The sequence below is a fragment of the Pocillopora damicornis genome, chromosome 3 (assembly GCF_964200805.1).
Source record: "Pocillopora damicornis chromosome 3, jaPocDami1.2, whole genome shotgun sequence".
In the NCBI taxonomy this organism is placed as follows: domain Eukaryota; kingdom Metazoa; phylum Cnidaria; class Anthozoa; order Scleractinia; family Pocilloporidae; genus Pocillopora; species Pocillopora damicornis.
The window spans coordinates 413,552-430,041 of NC_142672.1; the positions used below are offsets into that span (position 1 = coordinate 413,552).

General features: G+C 38.6%; 3 protein-coding genes across 12 annotated transcripts in view; 1 reads left to right on the forward strand and 2 right to left on the reverse strand.

Annotated features, from left to right (window-relative positions):
- The window catches only part of LOC113674005 (kinesin-like protein KIF15), a 34,701-nt gene extending 31,210 nt beyond the window's left edge, over positions 1–3,491 (forward strand). For all 10 annotated transcript variants that reach the window (XM_089199637.1, XM_027190479.2, XM_089199639.1 and 7 more), the window contains 6 exons: positions 135–222; positions 439–476; positions 957–1,028; positions 1,502–1,595; positions 1,905–2,015; positions 2,576–3,491. In XM_089199637.1, coding sequence (XP_089055763.1) covers positions 135–222; positions 439–476; positions 957–1,028; positions 1,502–1,595; positions 1,905–2,015; positions 2,576–2,770 — 598 coding nt within the window. In that variant the 3' untranslated portion in view covers positions 2,771–3,491. The remainder of the gene's footprint in view (positions 1–134; positions 223–438; positions 477–956; positions 1,029–1,501; positions 1,596–1,904; positions 2,016–2,575) is intronic.
- Positions 3,492–4,017: 526 nt separating this feature from the next.
- Positions 4,018–11,806, reverse strand: LOC113674004 (glutathione synthetase-like). The gene is made up of 13 exons (XM_027190477.2): positions 11,315–11,806; positions 10,802–10,877; positions 10,093–10,238; positions 9,771–9,819; positions 9,082–9,155; positions 8,610–8,690; positions 8,185–8,268; positions 7,902–7,971; positions 7,039–7,160; positions 6,255–6,324; positions 5,757–5,838; positions 5,134–5,326; positions 4,018–4,753 (listed from the first exon to the last, which is right to left on the reverse strand). The coding sequence occupies exons 1-13, from the start codon at positions 11,569–11,571 to the stop codon at positions 4,630–4,632; spliced, it is 1,428 nt and encodes a 475-aa protein (XP_027046278.2). The 5' UTR covers positions 11,572–11,806; the 3' UTR covers positions 4,018–4,629.
- Positions 11,807–11,881: 75 nt separating this feature from the next.
- Positions 11,882–16,383, reverse strand: LOC113674001 (uncharacterized). Its single transcript, XM_027190474.2, has 6 exons — positions 15,683–16,383; positions 15,359–15,586; positions 14,995–15,151; positions 14,442–14,824; positions 13,523–13,781; positions 11,882–13,006 (listed from the first exon to the last, which is right to left on the reverse strand). The coding sequence occupies exons 1-6, from the start codon at positions 16,037–16,039 to the stop codon at positions 12,174–12,176; spliced, it is 2,217 nt and encodes a 738-aa protein (XP_027046275.2). The 5' UTR covers positions 16,040–16,383; the 3' UTR covers positions 11,882–12,173.
- Positions 16,384–16,490: the final 107 nt, after the last annotated feature.

Here is a 16,490-nt window from a genome sequence, read left to right on the forward strand (position 1 = left end):
AATCACTGTGGTCTTTATGTTAATTATAGAGAGACCTCGGCGTAAGCGGATTCGTCGTCTAAGTTCATAAGGCGTCCTCTTTCAGGGGATTATGACGAAGCCCACTGTTAAGCCGACTGTTTTGTCATTTTCAGAGAGGAAAAGTTCAAAACTGAAGCTGATGAGTCAAAGAAGCAATTAGAGGCCGCCAATGAGAATGAAAGAAGTGCCACGGCGCAGAAGGTCAGTATAAGTCGGTTTAGAGAAACTTGAACTTCTACTATAGAGAATTTCCAGCGTTTTATTGCGACTTAGGGTGCTTTCGCGGTTCAAAAGGGACGTGTGCTTTTCAAAATTTTCTAAAAATGTGGCAGCAATTTTTTTTGCCAGCAAAACTATCGAAATGGCTGTCACAATTATTGTTTTTTAAAATTCATTGGTTTGCTGCTTTGCTTTCAGGACCAGATTTTATCGGAGAAAGCAGCCATCGAATCAGTGTAAGTATTCTGTCACTCGTCACAATGGGAAGAATGTGGGTAAACAGGTTAAAGACATGTCATGTGATTTTATTGGTATACTACCTGTCTAGGAATATCCTCGGAATAGAAAACGTAAGTTTCGTGTGGTTTTCCATTGAACTGACATTCGGCTGTCGCCCTTTTCCGTTTGCTCTGCTGAAGATCGATGGGTTGTGTTATGTTCAGTCACCTAACCAATTTACGGTTTCTTTTCTCAAGTCCATTACTTTTTAACTTGAAACAAACGATTATCAGAGCTCTTTCCGTAATCAGGTTAGTCCTGTCTGGTGTACACGTGTATCACATGAATGGGGAGAAGGCTGAGTAGAATATGTTAATTCATGGACGAGAAAAAGATGTTTGTTACAGAAATATCACAACGAAGTGCTCTGATTCTACAGCACTCTTGTTTTCGTCCTTTCCAGCGAGGGTTTATAGCCTGCTTGTTTCTTTACACAGGTTGGCTGCAGCGAAGCTAAACATGGAGACAGCACTTGAGGATGCTGAATACATGGCCGAAGAACTTGAAAGGTGAAAAAAAGAGAGATTTGACATTGATAAGAAACAATGAATACATGCTCAATCCAATTTGACAGTCTGAGTTTACGTCAACTTGGGTCCATCAGTAAGAGGCTCTTAGCTTCTTTTAGAGCGATTCAGGTACAAGATAATAGTAGATTGTTATTATGATCCATTGTCAGGAACTAGTGACTTAAATACAGAAACGAGGGTCACGAACTACCCGCGAGTTGTCGTCCCCTAAATAAATACACTTGAAGCCGTCTGATAACGCGTAACTTATTTATTAAGAATGAAAATTTTCAACTGTGAAAGAGTTTTTGAGATTGTTTTAAAGATTATTTTTCCATGATATATCATTTTTATAAGTATCATTTTTTTATTTTGATGTTTTGTTTTGACGAGAAGAAGAGATGGGAGGGAAATCCAAGGTCATATTTGCTGTTACTGCATTTTTAAACTCGTCCTGATATTTTGCATTTTAGAACTCGACAGCTTGAGAAGCAAGGATTTGAAGAAAAAGAAGAACTGAAATCTAAACTTGAATCCGCCATGGAAGAGAAGTTCAAACTGGAGAAGGTAAGAAATGTTATATCGGTATTTAAGGTAAATTTTCCTTTCTCAGTAAATGCATTCCCTTCGTCGCCAAAAACTTGAGAAGCATTCTTGAGTACGATTTGACTCTCCCCGATTAAGGAGTGTAGGGTGAGTTTGCTTCAGAACAAATTTATACAAGTGTTAATTAAGAGTTTCTTTGTTATTTTTTTTCTTGCTTGGCCCTTTAAATTTTGTGTGTTGTAAAATTCTTTTCGAATGTGTGATCAAAGATGCGAATATTGTGCATGTAACGATTATTGTACCTTTTCTTTTGCGGTTTGTTGGTGGTAGGTATTGAAAAAAATTGAAGAAGAGAATGCTCGATTGAAGGGCCATCAGAACCCACAACAGAAAGTACAGCACTTGTTGGCAATTAAAAAGGAAAATAATGCTCTTAAAGAGGTAAGATACTTTCGATTAGCAAGGCCATTTAAAGCTCAAAACGTTCTGGTCAATATTCTTGAGGCTTTCTGCTCACACTGAGGCACACAGCTCTCCCAACGGCTACGTGCGATAGTATTTTTAAACGGCGCGCAATGACACCTTGGATCACTAAAAGGCCGCGAAGAGAAATCTATGTTTATGTTCCATATTACTTCCCTCGTCTCTTAAATTAGAAACGCAAACCGTCAATTTTACTCATGATGACCTGCTAACGCCATATATTTGTTTCGCGTTTTTTAATTTCTTTATTAATTATGTCACAATCAGACCCCAGTTGTTCGAAGAGTAGACAACACTACCTACTGGATAAATCTCCGGTCGGTAGGGCAGTATACGTTTTGTTAACAACTATCCTTTGGATAGCGTTTCCCGCCCTTGCTTGATCTGAGTCTCCAGGAAGTATCCAACCTCAAATCTCACGCTCCAGTGCAGAATACTTCCACTTCAAGGTTAGGTTTTTATATCGCCGTATTTCCTTTAATAAGGTAACAGTTTGTTTTGTTTCTTTTTCTATTCAGCAAGTGAACAAGCTGATTAAAGAAACCCAGAAGTGCAGTTGTAAAGGGAAGAAAGCGCCACTCAACAGCAAAAATGGAGGAGGTGAGAGCAAGAAAGAAGGAAAATCAAAGACAAGTTCATCAAGCGAGGAAGAAGGGACATCGGATATAAAAGATGCGATGGACAAGGAAAATGTGTTTTCTGCTGCTACTTGAAAACTTTTGCGTTACTTGCTATCTAGTGGGTCAAGGTTTTAACGTTCAGTCAATGATTACAAAGGAAGAAATTGCGTTTTACCTGTGAATTCATCTGCTTTGTAAAGGAGCAGTTACACGAGTCTGAAACATGATTGTACGACGAATACAGACTGATTATTGAGCAAGTTATTTTAGTTTAGAACTGAAGTTGGTTTGTGTCTTGGGGCGAGATGAGAAAACATCCATGAAGCCACGAATATGGCTTCTTTTGAACAAAAAGCAGTGTTCTCTCTAGGCCTGCCTAGGAATATGCTAAGTACTCACTTATGTTTTAGGGTTTTAAACGGGACCCGACGGGGAACCGCGTATATTTCCATATTTTGTATAACTGTGGCTACGATCTATAAGTAGTGAGGTGTTTAGGTTCAAAACAGTGAATTAGCAGCCGGCATTGTCAGCTTGTTAAATTCACTTATCTTGTGAACCGATCCACGGGCTTTTGATATGTACAAGAATATCTAACATATTCTTCAATTTCAGGAGATCGACGAGTACTTGTAGTCTAGAATTTCAAATATCCCTATCATAGTTTGATTGTAACGCATGCCGTGCTCAGGATCATACAGTATATGCACTATCAGCAGTCATTCTGCTATTTTTAAAGAACTCAGTAACAAAACCTCATCTTATCCTAAGTCTATTTCATGTTTTATTCATTATCAGAGCTTTTTCCATGGTACACACGTATTATTTTTGTGGCACTCTTGATCCCTCTGTATCAACGAACGCTTTCCATTTCTTCAATTCATTCTTGTTTTTCTCGTTAACCAATAGCGTGACCCCATCTTTCTTTAAAGAAAAAAACCACCACCACCACCAACTCACCTTAAAAATTTCTTGACGGTGACCAATAATGGCATAATCGATTCAGTTAATGAAAAAAATTATCTGGCAAAACCTTTCACAGACGTATCACCACAGTTTCTTTGCAGAATCATCCCCTTCATTCAGTTGTTGATAAACACATGCTTACTTTGAACTAGGTAATTTAGTGTTAACAACTGGGTTGAAAACGTAAATTAGCCACCGTAAAGGGTAAAAAAAGCTGACTTTTCGAGCGTTAGCCCTTCGTCCAATCGCTCTGACGAAGGGCTAACGCTCGAAACGTCAGCTTTTTTACCTTTTACGGTGGCTAATTTACGTTTTCAACCCAGTTGTTAACACTAAATTACCAGCTATACTCTCCCACCGACGCAGCACCACAGTTTCTTTAGAAACTTACCCCTTTATTCACTTCCTTCGAACTGTTACTATCGCTTAACACTGGGTTACTAGTAGAAGATTTTTTCTTTTAATTGCACGCACAATCTTACTGTTTTCAGTTTTATAATTGATTGACTGGTCTATCAGTCGACAAACTAATTATTTTCTAAATAGCAATTTAAGAATAACAAATCATTACAACGAAAGATGACTGACAGGCGAAGACAAATAATGAAGCCTAAAAATCACGGAACTATTTTTTACCTTATTGACTACACGTGAATTAACGAACAAAGCTGTACACAAGGAGCAAGGAGCCTAATCTGGGAAAAAAAATTCAAGAAAATAAAGGCTCGAAATATTCCACGACGTGCTCTCCACTATTGAAGCACCATGAGTCCGTGGTGAGTCACCATAAGGGGTCCGTCAGAGGTAAAAAGGTACATCAAAAAGAGGCTATTTACATTCATTTGGCACGCCTACAATGACTAAGAATTTCACCGAGAATACTACCTAGATTTCATATTATGAGGTAACTGACAAAAGATCCGTTGATGGTAGGCAGTTAAATTTAATAGGAAATGTCAAGATTGGCTCATTGTAAGGTACGAAAGTTACACCAAATAGGGGCTGTCCAGATTGGCCCGTCCTGAAGAAACCCCTCCATCTTGATGTGCGGTGCTTTTGGTTCGCATGAGATGTCCAACCTCTCTGTTCACTAACACTTCATCACCACGACTGAAAAAAATGAAAAAGAGAAGATTATACAATGGTAACGGTCTTTCTCTCCGATAACCTTCGGCAAAAATGGACAATTCCTCCTTCTGGAGCTACCATAATTTGTAACTCAAACTTTTGACCACCCTGGTAAACGAACACCCCTCTAACAGAAAATTTAGGTGATCTCTTGCGGATTATTTCTTCCCATTTTCATCCTGAGAGCAGGGGCAGCACCAGTTGGCGCTCCGGCAAGGGTGGCAAAGCCCGTAATAAGGAGGACTCTCCTCGCTCGTCGGCTAGAGTCTCCCATACTTCGCTGCTTGTGCCGCACCGCCAATTGAGAGCCTTGCCCGAAGGCCCTGAAGCGGCGACAGAGGTGGCTTGGTCACATGACTTACTTTAAAAGTATTCCAAAACATCCAATCTCACTGAGTACGTCAGCTAAGACTGGTTTAGGAAGTTCTGCACGAACTATGTAGTTCTTGACGATGGGTGGTTTGATTTTTTCCATCAAAATGAATTTGGATCTTTCCTTTACATCAACTGTTGAAGTAAGGGTCTTGACAATGTCGTCTCCAAATATGTTATTCCCTTCAATTGGAAAGTAAACAACAACAATCAAATTATTACTGAAGGTTTTCAGTTTAACAGAGAAACAAAAATTTGAATCATTTGCTACAGCAACAAGGCATTCCTCCCACTTTTAATAGGTCACCGGTCAAGAGCTTCAAATTTCTCGCGGAAGAATAGCATGTCTCGCGTTTCGGCTGTCATCATTAAGATTTTACTAAGATTCCTCTCTACGAAGCTTTCCATCTGGAAAGCCAGAAAACTGACCAGCCCCGGGCTCAGAGTAGCTGAAGAGACCTATTGCAAAGCCAAAAGAATTTCTCTCTAATTCTATAGACTTTTAGACGGATAGCTAGTCGCTTGTAAGGATAAACATCTCCGGTAAGATTTCGGATAAAAAACTTCAGTATTTTAAACAAAGCCAAAGTTGTTATAAATGAGAAAGCCCTACCTCCTCCTTCTAGTTGTGGCTTCAAAACAAATCTCTCGGGATCAGCTAGAGCCATTTGAACGGTTTTATCTCCTTCAGGTCCCTGTATCGTAAACAAATACTTCATGAGCTTTGTCAGGGAGGGTTATTTGGATCAATAACTCTTGGAATCAAAGACAATGGTAACTGTATCACGTCCGATACTTTGTTTTCTCGTATTTGTAGGTTTGTGTCCTATCTGTTTTCGTTTCGTTCACTGAATCCTTAAAAATCATTAACCACCTACCTTTCGAACTAAGTAAGCTGATCTATAATTAGGCTGGCAATTGCATTCTTCCAAAGTAAACAAATCGAATTTTACATTAAGGACGTGCTTTAATCGTTGAAAGAGAGATTACTCTTCAAATTGGGATTAAAACAACCAACAAGGCTATTTTGGATTCATTAACACTGGATGGATTCAGTTACAGGTAAAGTAGTGATAGAGTTCAATTTAAATTATAGTTTAACTTCCCTCACCTCATCCAGTGTAAAGAGTCCAGTGAAGGTTCTACGTATCCTGTTTAACATATCCTCATCTGATATGAATCTGGATCAAATAAACCACAGACAGAATCAAATAGGATGCAAAGCACCAAAACAACTTCCCTCCTTAAGTAATTAATCCTGGTGGCCAATCAAATAGGATGCAAAGCACCAAAACAACTTCCCTCCTTAAGTAATTAATCCTGGTGGCCAATGTCTTCTCTGTGGGAAATACTTAGACCCAATTTATTTGACCAGGTTGAACTACATAGAAACAAATTACCAAAAAAACTGACTTGTACTTTACTAGCAATTCTTATTATTTGTAAACCCAACATAAGTGGTATATGGATTGTAAGCTACCTGACAGTGGAGTTATCAATTTAGTAATGAGGATAAACAACACTTTACCAGGAGACATGGCATCTAAACCAAGTAAATATATAAACAGTGAAACTGTTCCCCTCCATAACAATGTTAATTTTTTGGGAAATGCCCCCTGACCTATCACCCCCCCCCCCCCCTTGCCAAAGTGCTGTTGAAGTACACCTTGTTTTATCAAGCATGAAGTACTTAGATGCACATGGTCATACTGAATTTCTGATTATCTAAATCAGGTCTGAAGTAATACCATAAGTTTCAATATGACTTGAGAATATAAACTTCCCTTTCCCAATTGATTTCTTTTGTCCATTCCACCCTTGAGCATCCCCTTACTCAATTTTATACTGAAAGAATACAGATCCAAATGAGAACATTCACAACTCATACTACTGACCTTTCCAATGCCCCAGGTGAAGCTAGCACCTGTTGAACTTTCTTTGTACCAGCAAGATGAATTGCAGCTGATGGACACTTGATAGCTCTGGATCTTTCCATCATCAGACGAATGTTCCAGTCCTGTGTAGGGAAAAAATCAGATGTCAAATAGATGTTAAACATAGGGTTTAGATATGTGATAAAAAACATGAGACCTCAAGCCAACCACTGAAAAGCTCCTTAAACCCTAACACCATTTGGAGAGACTGCATCAAGTAATTTATTTCAATGGTTTAAAATAAATTTCAGCAGAGATGACATGAATGAGGAAATACATCAAATGGTTGATAGTTTGATAAGCATCAACTTCACAGAGCTATAATGTTATGGAATGTACTGAGGAAAGTAAAGGTTATTGGGGTTAGGGTAAGAGGAAATTTGAACTGCTAAGTGGTTGAGAGCAATGTTGCTAATGTGTAAGAAAGCATTTTTAAGGTGAACACATCCAACTTCCCTATATGGGACTGTGTAAGTTGCTGGTGATTGCAGAAGACTTGGGCCATCATTAAGGCTATGCAATAGGTTTTGCAAGTGGCATATATAAAAAGGAGACAATGAAAGTTTCCCAATAAAAGATGATAACTTTTTCAAGGTGAGCTCATAATAACTTCTCCTCCTGAGATCTCATGATCAATTCTCCTTACCATCTGCCACATATTTCTCATAATTCTAGCCCTGAGGAATTAGATTTTAAATCAAACAATAACTTTTCCATGGTATTTCTTTTTTTTTGTAATCACTCCTCTGTTTAAAAATGTAATGACAATAAAATATTCCTTTTTAGTCACAACTAAAGGAGAAAAAATTGACATTTTTACAAACCACTCCTGATTGATAATTATCTGGATCATATCCAGCCCTGAAATAAACAACAGCGACTTCATATCCATCCCTGTAAACAAACACAAAGAGCTTGTTATCAAAACCAAAGTCCTCTGTCCATGGTGACTCTTCAGAAATAAGTCTGAGATGGAACATTTGTACAAGTACTGCTAACCTACAATAATGAGCAATATTGTGTTGAAAGTGAAAGAGATACAACAACAAGAAGGGAAAATTCAGAATAACATAAACAAACAATTCAGGTAGAAGACAAAGTGCTTACACAATCAGCGATTTATCATCCTTTAGTTCCCCTGTTTGGCCAATGTCGCTGAAGGTTTTTCTTATCATACGTGCAGATGGGTGGCTAAAATGTAATCACAAATAATACCAAATATGGATGTGAACAACTTGAAACAAATTTTGTTTGGTAGATAAAAGAGAACCTTTTTCTTTTTTTTCCAATGGCTACAAACACTGACAAAAAGTTTTTGTGAGTTCAGAGGAACAATTAATCAAAAGTAATTTCAAAAAGTAGTTCAAAAAGCTTTATGGAAGCATCTTTGGAAATCCAACAGGATCTTCACAATTGCCAGACAGCTTTATTTACAAAAATAGCTGCATTAGTCATACAAAGCTACAAAGACCAACATTTAAAACCACAATAACAAGATAAAATGTTATAGGTGAAGTTTTATATACACTTACATTTCTCTCATAAGGTGCTGTATCCATCTCTGATCAAATCTGTTTTTCTCATTTTCACTAACAACCATCATCACGACTGCCCTAATATGAGTTAAAAAACTAAAAATGTAAAACTTATCCATGCCTTTGACTGAATGCCCCAAGAAATAAACTTGGAAGTTAAAAAATATTGGCTTGTAAGTCTTAGAGTTAACCCTTGATTCTGTGATATAAAGTAGCTAGAAGCCTCATCACCTCTACCCTAAAGAGAGGCAAATTCCTTGTATATGCTCTCCCTCCCTTCATTTCCTCAAGTTCACTGGTACTCTTTTATAATTCAGGGGGAGATAAGCACTGTGAGGGTGGAGAGTCTGGCCTAATAATGCAACACAGTGACTGGACTTCAGCAAGCCAACTACTGATAATTTGTTCCCCATTGGCTGACTTGGTTCAAAAACAATTGTTTTCTTATCTGCTCTGAACACATGCTTACTTTTCACTCCCATAGAGTTTCCAGGCATCCACAAATCCTTCAGCCACACCAATAGCAGAGGTATTTTCAGGAAGCTAGAGAAAGAAAATGAAAAATAAGTACATCAGTGTAGGCTTCATAAAAAAGTTCACCACAGAACCTATATGATAAGATCAATGGCACATCCAAAGCCTTCTCAATAGGATGAGAAGCCTGTGTTTGCTTAACTTATTTATTGGTCAGTAGGCCATTATGACCAATAAATAAACCATGAAGGGCAAAGCAAGTCATACATCCTATTAAGAAGTATTAAGTAGGCAATGATCAATTGCCACAAGCTGCTTTCTATTGAACTCAACAAAAAGAAGCATAGATGCAAAATTTTCCACAAGCAATGAACTATGTAAAAAGATAAATTTGCAAATCTTTAGTTTATGAATTAACTTTTTACACCTTATCATCAATATGAATATTCTCCATACTGTTCTCTATACATTTCCTGAGGTACTGACAAGGAGAATTTGTTTAACAATAAAGAGCTTCACTAGTTGGTGATCACTTTCTTTATTCTTATGACATGAATGTGTGATTCAGGGCTGATATTGAAAGAAGAAATAAGATACTAGTCACTCTTAGGGATCAAAGGGTTAGACAGAAATTTGAAAAAAAAAACACAAGCTACAATGGTCACAAAATCTATAAAACTGTACCCTTTCTTTGTTACTTGGTTCCAGACCATTCTGAAGATCTAAAATAAAACTGGAAAATAAATTCAGAAATAATAAACATATCAATATCGCAAAGGAGGTTATTGCTCATTGTGGTGGTAGGTAATAATAAACTTCATTACAACTCAGTAGACAAAACCAAGTTATATATTACTGTTGTGATTAAGTTTTGACATGTAAACCTAAATGTGAAGGGCCATGAATGCAGATGGAAGCCTTGCATTCTTTCAGTAAAAAATTTAAAATCAGTTGAAATAATAATAATTTTCTTTTACTAACATAAACATAGTTCAGGTAATCTTACTTGTGAAGCCCTGGCATCTGTGCACTTAGTCCACCAAATGAAGAAGCAATTGTGTTGATTTCAACCTGCTTAATGGTAAGATTTTCTGACCATCCATTGGTACCATCCAGCATGTAGTCGGATCGAAATATCCCCAATGAGATTGGCTGTGAAGTAACCATAGAAGATAGAGCTATAGGTATCAGTTGTTAAAAAGAGGGAAATCAAATCCTCCCCCCAGCAAATTTTTCCAAAAAATTGTGCCAAATTGCATCAGAACACTCTAAAAGTTTCACAATTTTATTTGTAAACATGTCCCCTAGACCACCCCTCTCCCATTCTTTAACCAATTTAAGTATAACACAGTTGGTGCCAATTGATCGCCCCTCTCACTTTAAAATTTGTTCCCACAGACCTGTCAGAAAGTTATTCCAAGAGTTAAAATCTCAAATCACTTTGTTAGCAAAACTAAATACAAAAGGAAACATTTATTGATTTTTATACTCCAAATTTTAATTCAGTACATCTTTGGTGACTATTCTAGCTTGAAACAGTACCTATTTCAATTTAAACCCCAGAACCAAAAAGCTTTGCCAGAGATATTTATCAATGACCATACAATGCACGCTCTGTATTAACTATGAATAAAATATTTGCCTACCAATCTTTTAAAATTGAATTAAGAAAGTGAATGTATTGCAAGGAAATATCTAAGTAGGGGACAATTTACCTGTACAAGTCCCTCCTTCCTTGTCTTTTCATATATTTCATATATTTTGGCTGTGAATGCATCAACTTCAATGGTGCTTGAGACAAAAAATGGATACATTTTTTTTAAAAAATTTCCCCTAATTATGCAAAATATCGGAGGCCCAATAGAGTTTTCCCAACAAGATACATAGTTTGTGGTTCAGCATATATTTCTTAGTTCAGACATCATAATTCATCTAGAAAGACTAATTTACAACTTACATTTCCTCAGAGTATAACAAGGGACACATGGGGACAGGATTTAAATTTGCTTAAGAACTCTAAACCAAGAAAAAAAATTTAATCACGATAGGATATGCAGCTCATATTTCTTTAAGTTTTGCAGAGAAACAAACAAGCAGAGTCTTTATGTATTGAATAAATTTTACGAGCTATCTCATAATTTTTAACCCACACCTTTAAAGCTGGAGAGATTTAGTTGTTTTCAAAAGGATCATGCAGCTGCTTATATTTACTTGAAACAGAAGCTTACCTTTGAAGAGCTCCCTTAAGGAATTCGTGATCTTGACTTACTCTGTGAACCAGCAAGTTGAAATCTTTCTGCACCTCTTTCGCTTGCGCAAACAATCGCTTCGGAAACGGTGTTGGAAGAAGAGTAAAGGGGGCATGATGGACTGCATGGTAAGAATCCTTCGCTCCCATTACGATGCCATGAGTTACACAGTAATCCTTCCCTTCTTCGGCCAAATAACTCACAAGCTCTTCAGGGGGGAGTCGTTGTGCCGCCATTTAAAGAAAATAACTTGTTTGCCTGAGCTGGAAACTTATTTGTAAGATGTGAAGCACCAAGTCATATATAATTTGTAATTTATATGAGATAGGTGTTATTCTTAAGGAATCCGAGGATCTTTATTTGGCAATGACTTAACACTTTTCTACGCCAATTGCTCATACCACCTGTCCACCATTTTGCCTGAGCGGCATAAACAACCCTAATACCCTAACCCCAAACCCCCGCATTCGCTAGGCGTGGTCGCTCAATAGTAAAATATCAGAATTCCCCTGAGTTTAAAAAAAAAGAGAAATAACGATCAAGCGCTTTTCCTTAGGAAGCTTTTTCCAAATTCTTTTAATAATCGTGCAGGAATTTCATTCTATTGCTTGCTGAGAAGTATCGTTAGATCTATCACGCCATGTAACGGGCGTGGGCTGTCAATTTACTGGTTTTTCATGAACCCTGTTATCTTGTGTGGATCAACATGTTAAAATAGAAAACAAAGACAAAAATGGACAGAAAAAAAATTTGAAAATTTGAATTGGGAAAAGAATTCACAAAGTTCAAGAATTTTTACAAAGATAATCAAACTTTAAGAAAAAGCCGCACTGTTGTATTAAAATGTACGGCTGAGAGTTGGGAGGGGCTTAAAGGGCAGAGCCTTTTTCCTTTTTCGATGGTGCACTAAGTGAATAAACCTGTTAAGCTTGGCTCTCAACCGAGCCACCTGTTTCCGAAGATTACGTATCTTCAGGGTGGGACTAAGTTTTGGGAAGATCGTTTTGTGCCCGTAAGCCTTCAGTAACATTCGGCTAACGGGCTGCACCTTGTATCTAAATTTACGTTGCGATCCTCTTTCGAGACCCCTTCCTTTGTTCGTTGTCCCAAGTCTTAATTTTAGTTTTTTCCTTTTTTCATGTTTAAATGAAGAGAGCGAAGGCAAATAATTATTCCGAGTTCTATGACGGTGAACTTTAATCCTTGATCGGGAAACTCTCCATTGTGTTGTCTCTCTCAAATCGTGGTTAATTTGGATTCTATGGTTTCTTAAAGGATCATTTCGTTTCAAAAATGTATCATTTCCTCCAAAACCTTGAAATATTGTCGATGATTTCCCGAGCTGACTATCTTGGCTATGTTTTTCATTTGATGAAATCTTCCCTTGTGAAGCCATATTAGCGTTTGAAGCCGTGATATTTGTTGCTGAAGCAGTGCTGATGATTTTAGTTGTGTTCTTTCTTTCTCCCCATTTAAAGAGACGGTGTTTCAGTATATGAGAAAGAACATCTGACAGGGTGTGAAACCCTTTACCATACCCTGGTCCGTCAATCATGTCTTGCCTTGGAATGGGTTTCGTCTGACGCTGTTGATTAGCTGTATCCCAATGAGTGACCATGTCAGGGAATGGAATAAGTGATGCTTTTCTTATCTTTGAGACTGAAGTTTCCCCTAAGTACAGACATAAAGGAAGACGAACGATTTCAAATTTCAGAGCGCGCTTTCATGGCTTATGGGTAAAATCAAACCAGGCGTTAGGTAAAATTATTACAAGGGAAGGTCAAATCATCTCAGCTAAGATTATCGATCAAGAAATAAAAGCAAATTTCTAACAGGCGTGTCAAGAAAATAAGGAAATGTTTTTTAACTTTTTATCATTTTTTTTTAACAGTGCTCGATAGAGAGGCTTGTTAGACTTAGTGGGGACGAAATCTTTTAGTAATTTATCTGGCAAAGGAAAAAGGAGGGTCTCGGAAACCTGTCACAGCGACAAGAGTATTTCAACTGAAATTATTTCGCCTACGCTAGCGATTAGCAGGCATCGGCACGACTTCAGCTCCAGACCCAAGGGTAGCTGTTGAAGGTGAATATGAAAACCTTAAATAAATTTGAACCTCCCATACTTTTTAAGTCATCAAAATAAATAGCACGATACCCAATTAACAATTACCCCAGACCTTCACTTACCCTTGAACTTATTATTCAGCCATTTGACAGCTTGAAAAGCTCCGCCTCCTGAGCCTGCAGTGTAATAATTGACCGCTATAAAATTTGCCCAATAACCAAATTTGTCATGGCAAGTCTTTAACTTCTCTCTTATCTCCTCGAAAGAATTAAGACATGGCTGAAGAGGATTGGCCAGGGTATTAAACCAATTTACCAACACCAGGCTCCAGTGGTCATTCCAGTCAGCGTTCCACCGAGACTCTCCGCGGTCTACACATTCCTTTAAGGAGCAAACAGAGATCAGCGAAAAACGAGGTCTTCGAAAAAGAGAAATTAAGATTTGAGAAAGTTCAGCCGAAACACAATTTCCTGCACGAGATTTTATGGCACGTTGAAATAGAAAAGATTTCATTTGTTGTGCTTAACTTACAAACCCATTGTGACAACGAGTAAGACGAAAGAGACAAAAGGTTACTAAAAAAAGGGACCAAATTACCAAACCTTCCAACAGTCAAGAGGTGTCAAGCAGAACTTAGGAGTCCACTCTCTACAGTAACTGTACATTTTAAGAGAAATTTGTATCTTCGCTAGGGGTGGGAGACACGGTGGCCCTAGTGCACTACTGACTCCGGGTAACCCTAACCCTAAACCCTATGATGATTCATTGTCCAGAGGTCCGGGTCTCACAGTACCTCTCTTTACCCAGGAGTATAAATGGGTACCGGCAAATTGTCCGGGAAACTTGATGAAATGCTTGGGGGTAACCTTGCAATGAACTAACATCCCGTCTAGGAAAGAGTGCTAATACTCTGAGTCGCCTCTTGCTATTGAAACCGGGGTAAACTCAGCCAGGGTGGGCCATTTGAATCGTGTACAGATTTTTCCCTTGCATATTTAGTGAATTGTTAGTTTGGTATAAAACTTTCACGCGAGAACATACCCTCTTTTTTCTACTTGGGGTTCCATAGCGGTTCTCTCTAACATATCTCCACATGTTGAACTCAGTATAAGGGAATCCGTGAAGGCCATTATTGTTGAACACAACCAGTCTACCTAGTCTGCGCATGTCGTTTAGAGTGGGCCAATCGGTGAACCCGTCACCCCAATAGTCCTTCAGTAACACGTACGGAGAAATTCCTGCCTGGTCAAAAACGTTTTTCAAGATCGTGGGGTTTTTTAAGTAATCCTCAAAGATAATTGTAATGACCACTCGGATGTCACTCTCCAGGAATTTTCTGATTTCAACCAGTGTGCTTAACAAGTCTGTTGAACCACTCCAGAAACAAGACGAGTGGCAAAGACGAACCTCCGCCGCGCCCCACCCTAAAGAGGAAAGTAACGAAGAGGAACAACAAGAACACTCAAGCTTAGATTTTACGGGATATTTTCCCGTGTCTGTGATTGTCTTAGCTACCTCATCGTTCTTTTCCCTATGTGTCTAACAAAGAGAACATCAAAGAAGAAAAACAAAACAAGGTGTGAGGTGATTTTACCTGGATATATGTCTAACATGAAACCACGCACACCATCCTTTAACTGCTGACTGACGCTAAAACGTTGATTGCGTGCCCATACAGCAAAATTTGGAGAATGCGAAAAAGAGTTATGGGTAACAAGGAATGCCACTTTGTTAAAGGGTCTGCCATAGTCCTAGGGAACACATGCAATCGATAAATACATATTTTGGATCTATGTAATATTTTCCTTGGTCCAGTCTTTACGATTTCTCTTTGTAATTCAAATTCTCGAAAACCAGCTGCCTTGAAGCTCATTACCTTATCATCGATGTACTTTTTTCAAACATATGATTGTTATGCAAATCGTATAAGTTTAATTCTGTATATGAATACCCAGTACCTGCTCTGTCAAAGAGGGTACGCGTGACAGCTGACAAGTAGCATATGGCTTGTCGCACAGTCTACAGTCCAGACCATCAGCGCATGTGTATCCTGCTGAACATCTCTCATTTTCCAGCCTCGGGTGATGCAAGCATCTCTGATAACCTGGTTGGCAGCTGAGTCCCGGGGCACAGGGATATCCCGCAGAACAAGGCTCCTCGTATTGGCGAGGATGGTGAAAACAGGCCTGAAAAATTATTTCATCTCATAAATTAGATTCAAATTGAAAGAATTGAACCTGCCAGTTCTACCTTGTAGTAAGGTACTGTTTGGTTTAACCAACCTGAACTCCTGGCTCACAAGAAAGCCCGCTGCCACATGCATAACCCATTACACACGGTTCACCATGACGACGAGGCACGTGGAAGCATTTCTGAACCCCCGGATGACAACTGAGCCCAGTCGCGCATGGTCTCGTCGCATGACAGCGGTCTCTGTACCTTCCAGGTGGCGCGCATTTCTGTATTCCCGCCTCGCAAGTGTTTGAAGGATGGCAACGACAGAAAGCTGAGCAAACATCACCGGCGTGTCCAAGACCGTTACCATGGGGACAAGAGAAGAACCAAAAACCATCGATGCGCGAACAACAGGTGGCAATTAGAATCATTGAAACAAAAACCCAGAAACGGGACAAAAACATTTACACGGGACTGTCAGCAAAATATTTTTCCAGATAAAGATAGGCATCAAAACAGATGTAAAGACACTACACAAAGCTAATTCGTGCGCCACCAGCAGACTTCTTTACCCTTCATATCACCATCTTATTGGTGTTATCTGACCTGCAGTTTGTCAAGATTTGTGTGGAAACCGTCAAATATTAGTCCAGTATCCACAAACATAACGTGTTTCCTGAAGCACCTGACACAGTCTTACAGTCGTACACCCATGCATGAAACATTTTAGTGATGGCGGTAACGACCTGCGGTCATACCGGAAATCTTAACACTCCGGTTATCTGCCGGCGTTGTTTAACTTTCTGTCAGGTTGTGTGATGTAATCACTGCCTTTTTTAGGCAAGAATTTTTATGACCAAACTATTGAAATTTACTTATACCTAAATTAAGAACGTTAGATTACAGGCATTAATA